The 17264-nt window shown below is 41.3% G+C and overlaps 1 protein-coding gene across 1 annotated transcript; it reads left to right on the forward strand.

Annotated features, from left to right (window-relative positions):
- Positions 1 to 1842: 1842 nt before the first annotated feature.
- On the forward strand, positions 1843 to 16312 carry tmem64 (transmembrane protein 64). Its single transcript, XM_071901577.2, has 3 exons — positions 1843 to 3337; positions 10547 to 10702; positions 12705 to 16312. Exons 1-3 carry the CDS (start codon positions 2627 to 2629, stop codon positions 12894 to 12896), a joined length of 1059 nt encoding a protein of 352 aa, XP_071757678.1. The 5' UTR covers positions 1843 to 2626; the 3' UTR covers positions 12897 to 16312.
- The last annotated feature ends 952 nt before the right edge of the window (positions 16313 to 17264 follow it).

A 17264-nucleotide genomic window follows, 5' to 3' on the forward strand; every position in this document is an offset into this window, starting at 1 on the left:
ATAGTGATACTACAGGACATAAACTCTATAAACACTATAAACTCACTATTGAGAAGCACAGACACTATAAGACCCTATAGGAATAGGAATATTATAGTGATACCCACTGGAGATATAAGGTCACTATAAACTCCTAGAAGTCCTAGAAAGTCCTAGAAATAGGAATATTATAGTAATACCACAGGAGATCAAAAAAAAATCTCCTATCACACTCTATCGCACGAATCTCTTGGATGATTCACAAAATTACACTTCCTCAGTCTGATTCACTAACCTTATTTGTTAATTTCAGTTTCCATATCATATGGTAGTTTTCTTCTTTGCCGCCGATATAGCGAGTATAATGTTATTCAATTGACCAAAGTTAGCTGACAGGACATTTCTGATCACTATTTTTGTTGTTGTTTAGGATATTTCCTCGAAATCTACAAGAACATCTCTAGCATTACAACAGTATTCACGATTTTCCATTGATCTTTTCATTTTGCATGATAGCATCCAGGAGGACGACAACAATTTTGTCAATTTGTTGAATGAACTGCTCAGTTATTTAGTTTGATATTAGCTGATGAATAATGTATTTAGTGAGAGACAGACCCACTGTAGACAAAGCATATATAGCGACACAACATACAAACATAGGCTTACAAGCTTCTATTATGGGAATGTAACAGGTATATAGAGGAAGCATTGGGAGAAATTGTCGATACAATCTACAAATTCATTACATGACAGATAAAAGAGTTTTTTATTCCATTGCACTTGACCAAACCATGGTAGCCTAAATCTCATTTCCTGTGTAAAAAAGTTGATTGTTTCCACAGGTATATCTTAGGTGCAGAGTAATCCAACTCCTAACTTCAATTCCAGAGTGAAAAGGACTCATCCCTGGACAGAGGGCTGGACTCAGGAGACGCATCTTCTCTGGGAGAGGAGAGACTGTAAAACTGTATAACAGTTCCATCTAGTGGAGCTCTACGATTGCACACAAACACAGTCTACCACAACATGTAAACAAACAGCATGAGTGTCTATAATGTACATGTAAACTTAAAGAGCAGGCAGATATATATATATATAAAAGAAGAAAATGATTTAATTTATTTTGAGGACAACCCAAGGGTTTCTTTACCCAGAGAGGGGAAAGGTAGATGCATGAATGCACACATTGTCTGCTTCACTCCTCTCATTATGAACTTACTGTAGGCATGCCAAGCAGGGAGATTCCCTTTAGGCGATCATATTATATGGTTTCAGAAATATATGAGTATAGCAATGCAATTTGCACTGTTGCACAAATCACGCATTAAGTGTTTTAAGACATTGTTACAGTGTTTTGTAAATATTTCAGTCAAGATTTCTCATATAAGTGTGATATGATTTCCACACGAGTGATTTCCATACAAATGATTTCCACACATTATTTTTTTAAATGAGAAAGTCAGTGCCCCTCACTGGTGAGCTCTAAACAATTTGGGCTATTCCAGCATAAACAAGTTTTGATTTATGCCGTGAATAATGCGAAAAATAGTAAAATCTGAAAGTGAAGTGATATCGCGTGATCAAAAAGAGCAAGACCTGCTGCTGGGTGTAGTTTACGCTGCTTATGTGGCACGGTGGCACATATTAGAATAAAGCTTCCACAGATAATGGTCCAAAATAAACATCTGGGTTGGTGAAACTCTGCGTGTTTCTCGCGATGGCGGTTGGTAGCTTGTGATTGGGTGAGAGCAGCAGCGGTCACGTGGACACGGGTTACTTGGCATTCTGGGACACAAACAGTGGTTGGTATGAATAGCTTTTAGCGACAACAGCATCCACTGTGGAAGGCGACGTGAGAAATAACACACAGCTGGCTGCAAAAGCAAACTGGCTTCTTGTGGTCGACTTCTGCGCTCTGGCTGTCGCTCTGCTGTCCGGGGGAAGCGGAATACAAGGAAAATCTCGGCGATTTAGTCTCTGAAATGCAACGGAGGACTTTATTCACGCAGCGAGCTAGCTAACGACGAGAGTAAGTTAGCGTTGCAATGATTTATGCTAGTCAGTTAGCTGGATAGGACGGAGCTACTGGTGGAGTCGTAAAAGTTGCAGCCTTGCACCAGTTCAGTTTTAACCGTTTAGATCGCACGGATTGTCGGTTTGTTTTGGCCCCCGATGCTGTCAGTTTCTCCCCAGCCTGGCTCCCTCCTGCCCTGGCAGCTTCTTCCTATCGATTGAATCAACACTCTCCTAAGCGCAGTGGCTCTGTGATGACAACTGTGAATATGGCGTGTGCTTCAGACAGGCAATATGAAAATGTTATTGATAAATCATTGAACTGGCACGTTGCCCATCTAGTGTACCCAAGATAAATATATTTGTTAAATCGAACAATTACTATAATGGCAACCGAGGTTGAAGGGATTTATCTCTATGTCTCATTACACAATCCCTCTCACTGTTACAGAGCAATGGGTTGCCAGTGCTGAAGCCATCTGTTCAGTAGCTTCAGAAATACTTTGCATTGCCTCTGTTGAAGCTCAGAAAATCAACATTGCTAGAAATGGACTTGTTTGGGATATAAAGACTCTTCATTTCAGACAGATCATCTGAGCCCTGCTGGTCCCAGACCACATTCAGGGCCACCATGTGGATGTCAGGGTCCACGACCCTGCAGCTCTTCACCAAGCTTCTGACGCATGCAGTGGGCAAAGCCCAGATCCAGCTCAACCGCTGGCTGCAGAGGACCACCACAGACGAGTGTGACAAAATTGACATCTTGATATGCAGCGCTTTTGATGAGAGAGGTGCTGGCACGGGAAAGTCTGATGCGGACCCCGAAGTTATCAGCGATGTCGGGGGGGTGACATTCACCAGCAGCGGAGAGTTCCGGCACCCGTGCTGCATCACCACCTGTTGCTTCAAGAGCGCCCTGCTGGCCTGCATCCTGACGGCTGTGTGCTTCTCCTCTGTGGCCCTGGTGCGCCAATACCTCAAGGACCTCCTGCTCTGGGTGGAGAGTTTGGACAGTCTCGTCGGAGCCTTGCTGTTCATAGTCGGTTTGATTATCGTGTCGTTCCCCTGTGGCTGGGGGTATATTGTTCTCAACGTGGCAGCTGGCTACCTCTACGGCTTCGTGCTGGGCATGGGACTAGTCATGGTGGGGGTTTTAATAGGGACCTTTGTGGCACACCTGGTATGCAAGCGGCTATTGACTGACTGGGTGCTGAACAAGATTGGGAACAGTGAACAGCTCAGTGCCGTCATACGAGTGGTGGAGGGAGGGAGTGGACTCAAAGTTGTGGCCTTAGCGAGACTCACCCCCATACCCTTTGGGCTCCAAAATGCAGTTTTTTCGGTGAGTATGAAAATTCTAGCCATTGTTTGTGATTGTTATGTTATTGTCATCTCTAGTACCAGCTTTCCCTTTTGATTTGAGAAGAATATTAGATGTTAGGCTACATAGCCTACATTATAAACTTGGCAGAAAGGTCAGAGCAATGGGCTAGCCAAGAGCAGAGCTCATTAACTTGTTCAAAAACACTTCAACAGGGAAAACGCTGTCAGTTGTGAGAATCGAACCTGTGACCTTTTTGGTCCTAGAAAGATCTTGCTCTTATTGCCAAGCCGAACTGCCACACAGGGGAAAACATAACTAGCCGGAAAGCAGTGTCAAGGAGCAATTTTCCTCTCTCTGGCTTCAAGTGCAGTCCAAGTGAGCAGCATGAGGACCAGCAAGTGTAAATGTTCATCATATTAGTTGTGAATTTTCGACATGCATTGCATTCAGCACTCGTCCTGCCCCTTGACCTGGTGTCTGCCTGGAATAGTGCAGGTCCACGCCTGCACCATTCCAGGCAGACCGCCGTGTAATGGCAGAACTGAAGGTACAAGGCCCCCAGAGAATGAAAACTCATTGTTTTTGCAGAATAAGGTACTAGTTCCATGAAACGGCCTGTTTTTCTAGCCTGAGGACATCAATTATTTTATCAATTTAACTATCAGTGTCACATTTTTCTAACTCAGTTTTACCTATTTGGGGCAATAATGTTTTTCTGAACTCAAAATAACTTTCCGGAGATGCTTTTTGTCACTGTATTTCTTGAGGTTACCTTGAACAGAATCATGAACAGCCTTTTTCTGCACTTGGCACTTCATAAAGTCTTTTAAAGTAGGCTCTAAGTGAAACTGACACGCTGACTGCTGAACCACAAATCAACCTAGTTCATATCTCTGATCACTGGTCCTCTAACATAACAGTAGGTCAAGGCAACACCATGCGAGCTACTATCTAAAACTAAGCAGTGTCAGGATATTGCTCTCATCTGCACTCCTACACTTAACCTGAGGCACTTGACCTTCATACATGGCATGCATAATTTATAGTCCTTGATTACCCCTCTCAATCAACTCATTGATACCTCCAAACGGTAAAAGCCTTGAGGGATGCTTTACTGTACTGTCAGCTGGAAGGTCATACAACATGAAAAAGTCATGCCAGATCAAATTGAGTGATTAATGAAGTATGCCAGCCTGAGGGTGAACTTGATGTTACCTAGCCAAGAGGAGCACAAACCATTAACACTGCAAAAAAGGTCTGGCCACCGTCTTTTATTATGGACACGATTAAACAATATCTTTCATGCATGTGATGCTGACACAGTTTGACACTACATGGGGCTTGAATTGCTCTTGAAACATGGCATCAGGTGGATGGAAAAAGAGGGTCAATATTTTTTTTCCAAGTGAAAAGCATGCCTGAGTTGAACAAAAGCTACCTCACCATTGTCACATTAGTTCATTTTCAAATGTTTTTGCTAGGAGACTCACCTGTACGCATGCTAATTGTATCATGTTAGCCTGTTTCCTGAAAAATAATGACGAGGCGATTTGGACTCAATAATGAACCAAGATAGAAAGGGAGCAAGGAAGAAAGGAGGAGAAAATGGAGATTAAGTGGTTGTAAATGCAGCGGAACTGTATCTGTGGAGTACTAAAGGCTTTGTAACTATATCTACAGTATATCAGCAAGTAACCACTCCAGTTACAGTTTTATATTGAGTCTGCCTGATATGTCTATGTATAGGAAGGGATTTTCTAGCATGAAATATGAGAATGGTCACTCAAAGTACCATAATTATTACAGTGTAACTAGTATGAAAAAGTTGTACACAAGCATAAAGTAGGCTAAGGGATAGGGCATGGTAAAGTTGATTCTAGTGAAGTTGGCATTTACTTAAATAAAGCAGAATGTCTATAGCAGAATATAGCCTACCTTTTTAAAACTATGAACAGTGTCAAAACAATACTGAAAAACACAACTGAGTTCAAATGCAATGGAATTCTATGAAGTTTGTTAACCATCATGTATTTCATCATTTCTGCTCAAGGGACTTCAGCTGGCCTGAATATTTTGTGTGCGTGTGAAAACACTTAGAGAGAATTGAAGACAGAAACAACAGCCCACACATCCCAAAGAATCTGCAAAGTTGGGATGGTGTGTGTTTGAAGTATGAAGAAGTAGACAGACAAATTTAAGGCAGGAAAAGAATAAGTAGCAGTCCTATGTGTGTTTCTTCACAAGCACAGTAATTGTAGGCTGCTAAACCAACAAGTTTCCTTCAGGCTTGGCTTGCTGTAATGAAAAATGGGCAGAATTTCCTCTGAAATATCCATGCATGGACATGTGGGTAACAATTTATTTATTTATTTTTAATTTTAGTTCAAAACAAAGATGTCATGAAGAAAAACATTCTGAATCACCCCTCCCATTGTTTGTTTTGTGTAGCTGGCCTAGAGAAAGGAAATCATCCTCATCATCATCCTCTAAATTGTGCTTGTCTAGGTGCTAAATAGTGACAACCAAGGTGAAATTTGGGCTTCTTGGCATAATCAGTAATGAGCTTGATGAGTCATTTGATGAATATTCTTGTCCATTTTTGTGCTTGACGCACTGGAAAATACAAATATAGCTGAAAAAGTGGAAAAGTCTGTACCAAGTGTCTTCCATATTTTAAACACACAAACACATCCAATTATTATTTCTACATTACCTTTAACGCGTTCAACCACATCAGTGCCAGTGCACACATGTTGTAGCTCCAGATCCAGGCCTCACACTCCTAAAACTGGAGTAGAAATCTTTTGTATTGATAGTTATAACTAATATTCACTTCTCCTTCTGCGAGGCTGTAGGCACAGCACCATACATACATTCTAGTGTACATACATCCATCACTAGGGACCTAGTCTTGATTAGTGGGGATGTAACAGTGGAGAGTAACTGGTCCTAGATGTTTGAATTTCTATTGGTCTTTGCCTCCTGATAATACAATCACCCCCTTTGGTCTGTTTACCTGGGAAATCCACTGTAGGTGTCTTCAACTTGACCAGGTTTTGTGTGCACAGTTGTGTTGGCTTGCATGTTTATTAAGTGTCGTCATAGATGTGCAAATGCCTACACATTTAACCTGCTGCTTGTCTTTCAACCCCAGGTATGGATTTAGACTCAGACACTGCCTATCGTCATGTTATGATGATGTTGACATTTTGAAGACGACAGACTGGTTACGCTAGGTGCAGGAGCACTAAACCCTGATATATATTTGGACATGTCTCTGCTGTTCGGAGCTTGGCCATTTTGCCTGTTTTTACAACGTCATTTCTATGTAGATTCGGCTCCTATAAAGAGTTTTGTTGCTCTGATCTAATTGAAGTTTCAAACCGTTAGTGTGTTGGGCCGCCTTTGCCAAGATTCCTGTTGTCTTATGTTATGCTAATGCTTACAGAGGATGGTGTGGGAAGGACCTCACAGTTTGAGTTTGAGTTACTGTGGTCATGATTTGATATCATGAATCTTAATGCATACATTTTTTTTTTATTCTGTTGACAAAAGTTTTTGTTTTTACATTGTAATATAATGCGACAGTCACTATTGAAAAGAATGATTACTAATATCAACAAGGAATTCAAGGATCTAAAATATTCCCCAGCATGTTGAAAAATAATTGTGTTGTACCTTGACTAATAGCTTGGGGTTTGGGAATCATCTCATAGTTGGAATATTTGGGCTATGGCATTCCTCGGGGTCACAGTGAGCTGACAAAGACTGAGGCTTTTGGCAAGAATAGACAAAAATGGGTGGTGGAATTCAGGAACAGACCTGTTGAAGCGCTCTGCTGAGTCTGTGCTTTATCTGCATGTAAAGTTGCTCGAGTGAAAGATGAGGGTGAAGAGGAGTGTATTTTTCCATTTTTTTTATCAAGTAGGTTTTACAACTCCACACACATTTAAATTTGAGGATTACAGAATTTTGCATGCAGATTTTGCATGAGTTGTTTTATCAGGCCCTACTGATGGATACACTGGAAATTCTGCTTTGAATTAAATTTGGATTTGAGAACTTTTAGCATATCATAGTTTTATCAAAGTTTGAGTTTCTTGCACGTTTGCAGTACTATAAAGTGTATGTGGCTGGGTAGTACTGAATTGAAATTGAATGATAGCAAATATAAGTGTAGAGTTGCATAGAAATTCATTCAGTGACCCCAAGCTAAGGGTAACAGAATTTGTGATGCTAATGATTGAGATTGTTATTGTTGATATTCTTACCCCCGCAAAACACGTCAGTCAGCAGTTCACAGGTTAAAACAGGGCTAATATCCTGTAGGTACCCTGCTGTTTGTGTAATAGTTCATTTTGTTTCGTCTTGTTTTGTATCTTTTCAAGGTTTTTTTTTCTCTTTTGAAAAAAGCCATTTATAAACCTAAGCAGATGGTTTTCTCTTGCGTGACTGACTTAAATGGCTTCCTTTTGACGTCAGTTCATACTTCAGGCTCTATGGAAGGGACTTGGATGCAGTTCTCTGTCCAAAGGCTGGAATGTCCCAGTCCCACCCATGGCAGGGTCACGCTAGCTGTCCAGCTAAAGGTATAGCAGTAGTCACAGCTAGCTAATAGCTATTCAACGTTCCAGTCTGCAGAGGTGAAAACGAGGCGTCAAGGTCAAAGGAGCAAACTCCTTATGCTCGTTGCACACCTGCTGCCAGTCAGTGGCATCATCGGTCCTGCTCAATCAATTTGCCAGGCTCAAATTCCTAGGATGGTTAAATGACAGCCTTGTAAAATAGTGCTTTTGAGCTTGCTCTGGTTATTTAGCTTAATTTTATTTATATTATGTTCTCTTAACATGCAACAAAAAGCTAATAACGGCATCATCCTTTCAAGGTTGAGTTATGCCTTGCTGCACTGTAGACAAATTAGGCCGTCTACTGCTCACACAGAAACCTCAGTGTGAAACTCTTTTGTTCCAGCTGGAGAAGTGAATGTCAGAGTGGAGCCTTCACCAGGGAGTTCAGCCAGGCCTTGCCAGAAGCAGGCTAATAAGCTGAATCCCCCACCCCCCCACCTCCTCTGCTACATTTTCAGTTCCAGGCCCAAAGGAGTTTCAAACCCGGCTCAGCCTTTTACTGTAGCCCTCAGCAATTCATCTTACCTGGAGGCTCATTATTCAGCCTAGTTGATGTTGTATCTTTATGTCTTCTTCTCGACAACAAAAGGTGAAACAAAGCGTGGGTGGGGACCACAATCATTCACTTAGGCCCTTACTGGGTCACGGTGGAATTATGTGTTGTCTGGTCTGCCCTTGGTAAGCACTTTCTGTGGATGAGGCTACATTTCAATGTGCCCCCCGCTTCTTTCTGCTGAAGTGGATGGTGCTGCATTATCGCGGGTAACCTAAAACGACACAAAGACTGCAACGGTTAGCAAAACAATGGGATGGCTCAGGAAAAATCTTTGCGGAGCTTTTGAGAACGAGGTGGACATATTCAGGTCCCCACTGTATCTTATTACAGCATTATAACATATAGCACTGCTGATCAGTGTGGCTCCACCCTTCTGCTGTCATAATGAGGTGATGAAGCGATGGTGAATTCAGCATGTGATTTATCAGACCCCCTCAACTACAGGCAAAGATGTTTGTGCAGCCTTTAATTACTTGTGCTTCACCCTCCATCACTTTCACCTATTGGGTCTCTGGATAACAGGAGAAATAGCATCATGACAGAAATGTTATAGTAATTTACCATGCACCCTTTACCTTAGGCCTACTTATTGCTTTGTTTACTAGCACAAATCCAGACCTGCATTGCTACTCCACTTCATAAATTAGGTCAAGCATAGGCTGGGGTATTTTTTCACTTGAATTTCCCGATCCTCCTGATACACAGGTTTGCAAAACGGAGTAGGAGGTTCAGTTGGAATTCTCTGGGCAGTTATAAAAATACCCATGGCTGGCCCTTCCCTGGTCATATACAAGACAGCTGCAAACACTAGATGCCTGAGTGGGAAGAGACTTCAGAAGGCATGTGCGCTTCACAGCTCAGGGAGGATGACCGAGAGAAAAAGAGGAGAGATCGTTCCTTTTCTTCTTCTGCAGCTCACTCGGATTCTTCGAGGCTCACATGAAAGAGACAGTGAAGCAGTGTCTTAGGGATCAGCTCAGGGCGTTTTTTCGTGTGTTTACACATGGTGTGGACATATCAGTGCTAATCTTTCAAGGAGAAACACCAGGATCTAGGACTGTTACATGAATGTACTGGGGGCGGGCGGGGAGAAGCACGCTGTTATTGGCTTGACAACGTCATCAGTCTGATTAAATAGGTTTTGATAAGGTGTCAATATCCTGTAAAGTGCAACTCAGCCTGGGCCCATATCTTTGTTTGGTGGGGTGATAACAGGAGAGGGCTTGGGATTTATCATACTGAGGAGACACTTGGGCTGGATCTAGCATGAATGTTTTCCAGCCCAGATAACATCTTGGCTTATGCACTGTCTCACAGCAACCAGCCATGGCCCTGACACACCAGCAGCAGCCACAATGTAGTCCTAATGTACACAGTGCCAAGGTCACGTCTTCATACACACACACACCCCGGCTTATGTCATCACCTAATCAAAGGATCAAGGGTGACAGGGACACAGACACTTGTTTATATTTAGGTGGTTGTACTGAGAAATGTAGCGATATGAAATGAGACACTGAGCTGGATGTGTGAAGGCATGACAACAGTTCAGCGTAGTCATGGCACCTGGTACTTGCAATTAATTTATTTAACAATAAACGTAGCTAAAATGTCAGTTAAATGCCACATTTATTTATTTTACATATCAGAAATATGTCTCCTTTTTAGTTTCTATAAGTGAATGTACTGTGTCTGAAAGCATATACCTCAGGGTTTTTAAAATTGTGTATGCAAATGTTTCTAAATATAAACACTAAGTAATTCCAATTTTTTCATTCTTCATTCTGCTTAAACAAATGGTATACACTCGTAGTACTGAAAATAGCCTATGTTCAGGTGTTGAAAGACGAACTGGGGTAAAACGGTAAAAGTATGAACCGTAAATATCTTAAATATTAATAAATAATAGAGAATTGATGTAGGTCTGTTAACTGAAATACATTTTTCTCATTTCCACATAAAACTTGAAGCACGATTTCCATTGTGCTCAAGTCATTTTCTTCTATCAAATCGTATAAAAGATGTCCTTTGTCACTGCTTCAGATCACAGACGTGTCCTTGCCAAACTACCTGGTGGCCTCCTCCGTGGGCCTGCTGCCCACCCAACTCCTCAACTCCTACCTGGGCACCACGCTTCGCACCATGGAGGACGTTATCGCTGAGCAGAGTGTCAGCGGCTACTTTGTCTTCAGCCTGCAGGTGAGCTGACAGCGATTGTGCAGTGAGTGTGAAGATACTCATTTTTGCATCCTAGCTGTGGTTTTTCACACGAGTCCTGTAATTCTCTTCTTGTATGCAAACAATGCAATGCAATCAATGATGTGCTTCAATGGGAAAATTTACTTCTGTATTCTTTATTGATTAATTTGCTTTAACTGCTGTGATACATTGATATATGGCAATATACAGTATATAGCTAAATACAGTGATGTATGGTTATATATACTGTATAGATAGATCTTTTTAGGATTGCAAGACAACACATTCTCTGGCATTTTAGAATAAATCACATTGTTGTGTCAGCAGTGCTTTGATATACTGTATGCATGTAATATGCTATGTTTGCTAACTGTTCAGTTGGTAACATTAACTAGCAAGTCATGTGGCCTAATGTTACGGTGGATTTCCACAGGGAGGGAGATTCACAGGCAAGTCATATTCCTCATTCATTTGAATGAGAGCATGCATAGAAATTTTGCAGAGGATTGTGGGTAGGTGAGCAGCCAGATTTTGCAGCAGTGGAGAGGTGAAGACCTCTCAGGTGTTTACCAATCAGGTGAATAGTGGGTGTCTTTGAGAAGTTAATTATTGCAACAGGACAACATTACTTGCATTACTTACATTACTACGCAACATGACTTGCGTTGTCAAGCATCGGGGGCATTGCGTGTTCTTCATAGAATGCAGCTGATCAACTAGGGAGCCAGAGAGCTGAGATCACCAGATAAACTGTTAATTATGTCTATATGTCATTGCCACAAATGCGTCATGGGAAACTACAGAATCTGTAGCTGTTAAGTTTGATGCTGTGACAGACAGTTAACATTGTCCTCTCTGTGTAAAACACATTTCAGGTCCCTAAGACCAACTAATCCAAATCGAACTGTTTTTGTAAATGTCAAAACTACACTTTTATATCATTCCCTCATATACGTCAGACAGTTGCGAGTCTTTGGTTCATTGATTTTACAATCTGATTAGGTAAATTATTGATGTGGTAACAAGAAAGAGCTGGTTCTTCAGTGACAGTTTTTCCTGACTCAGCCCAAATACACAGCCACTTACACACAGACACAAAGCACATCGTGCACAGTGTCACATTCTGAAAAGTGTAGGGTTTGAATGCTTTGCTCAAAGACACCAGCAATCACAGGTGAACACTGAATGGTAATGCTAGCAATGGTGTTGCCTCAAGCACATATCTCCAGACACACCTGCTCCTCCACTTTCAGGACAACATTCCAGTAGTCAGTGAAGCCGTAATGGCCGGTTAGATCATAATAGTATAGAGTAGGGTGCATCACTGGACCACACCCTCACAAAAAAACACAATGCGTTTTTTTTCTACCTTATATTCAAGAACCTATATTAATACAGGGTGCATTTTGTCTTCCAAATGTAAGCAAACCCAATCCTGGTGCTAACTGCCAGGACTGGTGCTGTTCAGTTCAGTCTTCAGTTACAGAAACATCTGTTGCCTTTTGTGGAGATCTAGAGAAAATATGCCACCAATTCTAACCAGCTAACCCAAAGGTCGTTTGAAGCTGTCACCACATCGCCTGCACCTGTTCAGTTTCATTTGCTCTTAACAAGTGCTTAGGGATCATAGGGGTTAGGAGTGGGGTCAGTTCAAGATTAATGGGGTGTTGGTGTTTCATGCAGAATTGTCTGCAGCTGTCGACGAGACTTGTAAGAGCTCCTGCTCCAAATTGACAATTGACCTTATGCACATGGTGGCCATTTTGAACACTCGTGGTGGGAAACTCAGTCCAGCTCTGTCCTACTGTTGTGTACCAAGATGCACATCATACAAGCATTTATAATTTCACAGATTCCCCACTGAAAAACATATTAGAAGCAAATGGATCTCAAGAATCCGGAGGGATATTTATGTATTGTTGACAGATGTTATTGGCTCAAGCTACATTTCTGTGAAAATACACTGTACACTCTTATCTTACCTCCCGCCTCTCCCCTGCAGATCGTCATCAGCATCGGCCTGATGTTCTACGTCGTGCACCGGGCTCAGGTAGAGCTCAACGCCGCCATCGCCGCCTGCCAGATGGAGCTGAAGACCTCGCACATGAACGGCTCCTCCACCAATCACAGCAGCTTCACCTACTGCAGCAAAAGGGCGTCAGCTGGCGGGGGAAACTGCATCAACGTGGTGTGACCGCAAACCGCCGCGAGCGATAAAACCTAAACCAGCCGTTCATCTTGTCAGGGCGGTAGCTCCTATTGCCTGATCACGAAACATACGATTGCATGGCTTAAGGGAACCCGTTGGGTTTTGAGGGTGTCCCCAACATTGTGGTGGCGTGGTACATAATGTTCTGACCACCCACGTGAGAAGCCTTGACAGCGTGCGTCTTTACGCAGGCGACGTTCTGCCGTTTAGTCGGTACGGTTTTAGAAGTGTGGGACCACGCACCTGAACTCATGGGAGAAACGGTGCTGAAAGAAATGGTTTTGTGTTACATTGTCACGAGAGTTTCTTATATTTTGATCTGTTTTCTCTTTTCAAAAAGGTACTTAACATTTGTCCAGCTCTGTTACAGGAGTTGTCAAGTAACAAGTGATGACGTTAAGAGTTATCATAGGCGGTAGCTGCGTGAGTGAGTCATTAAAAGAAACTAGCTAGGCATTAACTGCCCGCTAACACTATGAATGTGCAATCTGGAACTTTCTAGAGTACCAAGGAATTGTTTTTCCATTTCAGTATCAACAACAATGCCAACCTATGCACCTTTTCATGCATACTACATCTGTCTTTTTTTATTTCAGGCCTTTTCCTGATTCTTTTATTGTTTATCTGCATCCAAATTGTGATTTACAATATAATGATAAGGGCATTATTAATATTTTGAAAGATTTGGCTGTTTAGTCAAATTCATTTTTGAAAGTGTCTTATTTTTGGGCTATAGAGTGGGGGAAAAGCTCTCATCGAGCATTACCAGCCTCTCTGAGTGTCTGTGTGTGTGATTTCTGCTGGCTAAGACCACATCAGCTGAATTGGCCCCGTCTGCCCGGGATCATTTTAGCGCTTCTGCAGTTTTGATAAGAACAGATGGGTAGGAGAGCAGAATTCACAGCAGGAAACTCAGGAATGTTCTGCCAGGAAAGCTGAAGTGCAGCATGATCCACTCCAGGGTTGCATAGCCATTCTCCACACTCTTGCATACTAGACTGGAGAAATAGAGAAATATTCCCACGCAGAATTGAAACTGATATGTCTAGCTTTTCTTTAAATGCTTATAATAATTATTTTTAATTTGATAAGGTTTTAACATTGGTTTCATTCATTTTGCCTTTTTTTTTTTCTTTTTTTTTTTTCGGCTATGAGATTATCCACTAGAATGATTACTTAGTTTTTGCTTAAGCTGGTAGTTTTGGCTGTTCTGTGCAATACAGTGAAGAACGGTGAAGAAACGGCATGAATGTCATATTTCAGTGCTGAAACCAAACTAATAATGCTCGTACGTACAAAAGGATAACACAAACATAAGTCTGTGTTTCCACCAGTTTTTCTCTTTAGTTGTACTGACATTATAGACGCGTAAGCTAGAAGAGATAATAAGGCTGTTATTTTCTATGTGCCATAATTAGATAATGCTTATCAGATGCCATGACACTAGCCCCACCTGAGTTGAGGGTACATGTGACTTATAACTTTATTTTATTACTATGTAATTGCTATTGTTGGTAATATTAGCAATTATGAATTTACATGTGAACAATTTTTGGTTTTTAGCTCTTAACAATACAACAATAAAGCTCTCATAGGTTCTTTTGCACAGTCCACTACAATAGACAGACAATATTTTCATATTGGTAAGCTGAACTAGGGAGGAGTTTGGTTCTGGTTGGTTAAAGGTTATAAATGGTGTGTCTCATAAGCCGACAATCAAACACAATATGGACACCAAGCGATGAATGTGATAATACTTTTATTTTTTATTACATATATTATTATTGTGATGCTGCTCCTCAGACAAAGTCTGATTGAGGAATAATAAGGGCTCCTATATGAAAAATCCATCTTTATGTCCCTGTGTTTGTTCACACAAGCCTGTATTGTATTGCTGGCACAACTTTCCTTTTTTCATTTTCATTGTTGTACTCAAAAAAAAAACCAAGCAGACAGACTTAATGTGCACCCAAACACATTCCATGCTGTCAGTCCTCTGAAAAGCTGTAGAATTATTTTCATGCTAAATATTTTCACAGCTCACTGGTTGAAAGGGCCCCTAACTGTCTGAATTTAGCAATAATGTTTGAAAGTTAAAAGCAAAAAAATGTGATAGTCCTACCAATAAGATCTTTAGCCAAGTATTGGGAATTGCTCTTCACTTCCAATGTTAAAGATCTATTTGTGAATATATTTAGAGTTTTTTGAGAGTAGTAAACTAAAAGTGTAATTGAATTATAAGTTAATCCCTATTCCAATGTAAGGTTCAGTCAGAATATCAACATTCCCAGGCTTGTGTTACAATGTTCAACCTGCCTTGTACCTCCCGCTGCCTCTGACGGACATTTCTGCGCTGCCTCTGATGTGGTAGAAATGTCATTAGACACACAACACCAATGACTAGTACAGCTTCTTCAGCTTTGTAGCACCTTCTTTGGAGAGGCCATCTTTGGATGGCTAATAGATGTTTAGCGATCAACCTATCGCTCCTGTCATATGAAACTCTTCTTAATCCAACTTGAGTATTTTTCCATTTTCTTACTTGAATTGAAAGTTTACATGCTCCTCAGTGAGCTGAGTAAGTTTCATGACTCTGGGACTTATGAAATCTGCTCAGTACTCATTGTAGTTCTTCAAAAAAAATGCATGGTAATCAGTCAGAAGAGTTGTTTTTCCTCAATTCCTGAAGAGAAAATGTGAATATACAAGGCTTTCATCCAACAGCAGTGACATGTTTTAGGAAGCATCCCTGCTCTCAAAGCCCAGCTTTTGCTGCAGGCCTGCTGGGCTGCAGCAAGACTTGGTGGTTTGATGACGGTTCCTCTCCAAACAAAGTGCGATTCACATCGCTGTTCTGTTAACAAGAAGCGGGAAATAACGGAAGTTCTGCCAAGTTTAACGCAAAAATTAAATATGTGAAGTTGAAGATCATGAGCAGCCACCATGGACACACTTCATATTGTTTAAGCCTCCAATTGGGACTTTGAAAACTTGAGATTGTGGAAAATTAAAAAAAGAAAAAAAACAACAAAAAAAACTAGAGCAGTTTTACACTAAAGGCTTTGGTTCTTCCTAGGCAGGCTCTACTTAACTTAGATATAGTTATGCAACAACTGATTCCTAAGGGAAGTATATTTCATAGACACCCACACAAGACCTGGATCTGGGATGTAACTGCACATTTGAACTGTTGGTACTTGCTCAAGTACAGTGTGATTAACTTAATTAAGGGTCAAGTTTGGTGCTATGAAATGGAATACTTCCCCACCTGTATCAAGTGCATTACACATATACTGTATTTTGTAATACAGAGAATTTTACAGACAGTGTATGAATATTGATATTTATCGCTGTACGATGCTTGTTCAGTGTTATTTATGAGAGAGAGAGAATAAAACCTGTCAGACTTTCTTAAGAAATCTTGGTTCTGATTTTGTTGTTTTGGAATGGAGATGTCTAACTCACCGTTATTAAAAACTCAGAGGTTTACATTTATTAACTGTATTTCAAACACACATTATTACCACAGTTTCAAGTTAAATGCCAGCTAAATAGAATGCTACCATTGAACCTGATCTGATTGTAGAAGCTGTGTTATATCTAGACCACTCCTCTCTACTCCTCAGTTAATGATTTGCAGTTCAAGAGACATTATGTAATTCTGTGTGAAATCCCTTGCTTACTTTCCCCTCGTTCACTAAACTTTTTGGCAGCCACATTATTTCAACATGGAAAGAGCAGCGTAAGGTGGCTTTTATCAATGAGAAACTCTTTTGACTTTTGACCAGATGCTTCCAGAGAAATGGGCTGTAAAGCCCAGTTATCGCAAACGTAGCTGAGTCATCACACACACATGGTTTACACATTTTTTTTTTTTGTCCAAATATTTGTGTGGGAGCAACACAATCAAATTCCCTTTTCCCCAAACCCTTTTTCCTTAAACTCGCCCCCCGATCCTATTGTGAATCCTAACCATCACCCCTAATTCCCTAAATATTGCCAGGATCCAACCCTAACCTTGTACCATGAAATGGCCATTTTGAAAGGCAAAATGTTCTCAGCTGGGAGGTTTTCCCTTATCTCTGAAGTCTCATGATAACTGACAGTCCTCACAAGAACAGAGGTATACCAAATACGGAGGAGCAAGAAGCAGCAGCACTGTACGGCCAGAAATAATGCTGGCTTCTGGGGCAGTTTGTCACAGCGATTTTGAAGTGAAGTAGTGATGGATGTGGCGGTGGTGATATAGAGCGCCGCAGTGGAGCAGCGCTGCCACCACTTACGCTTGCCCTTGCCTTGCCTGTGACAAGCTATCTGTACAGGGGGCTGGGTGGGGAGAGGGGTGGACTGTGT

This window comes from Centroberyx gerrardi, chromosome 19 (genome assembly GCF_048128805.1).
Source record: "Centroberyx gerrardi isolate f3 chromosome 19, fCenGer3.hap1.cur.20231027, whole genome shotgun sequence".
NCBI classification, from domain to species: Eukaryota; Metazoa; Chordata; class Actinopteri; order Beryciformes; family Berycidae; genus Centroberyx; species Centroberyx gerrardi.

Excerpts from the sequence above, each read along its gene's own strand:
- tmem64 (XM_071901577.2), top strand. The coding sequence starts at position 2,627 with ATGTGGATGTCAGGGTCCACGACCCTGCAGCTCTTCACCAAGCTTCTG. Across the intron at positions 3,338-10,546 it reads TCCAAAATGCAGTTTTTTCG|ATCACAGACGTGTCCTTGCC; the intron begins GTGAGTATGAAA and ends TCACTGCTTCAG. Across the intron at positions 10,703-12,704 it reads ACTTTGTCTTCAGCCTGCAG|ATCGTCATCAGCATCGGCCT; the intron begins GTGAGCTGACAG and ends TCTCCCCTGCAG.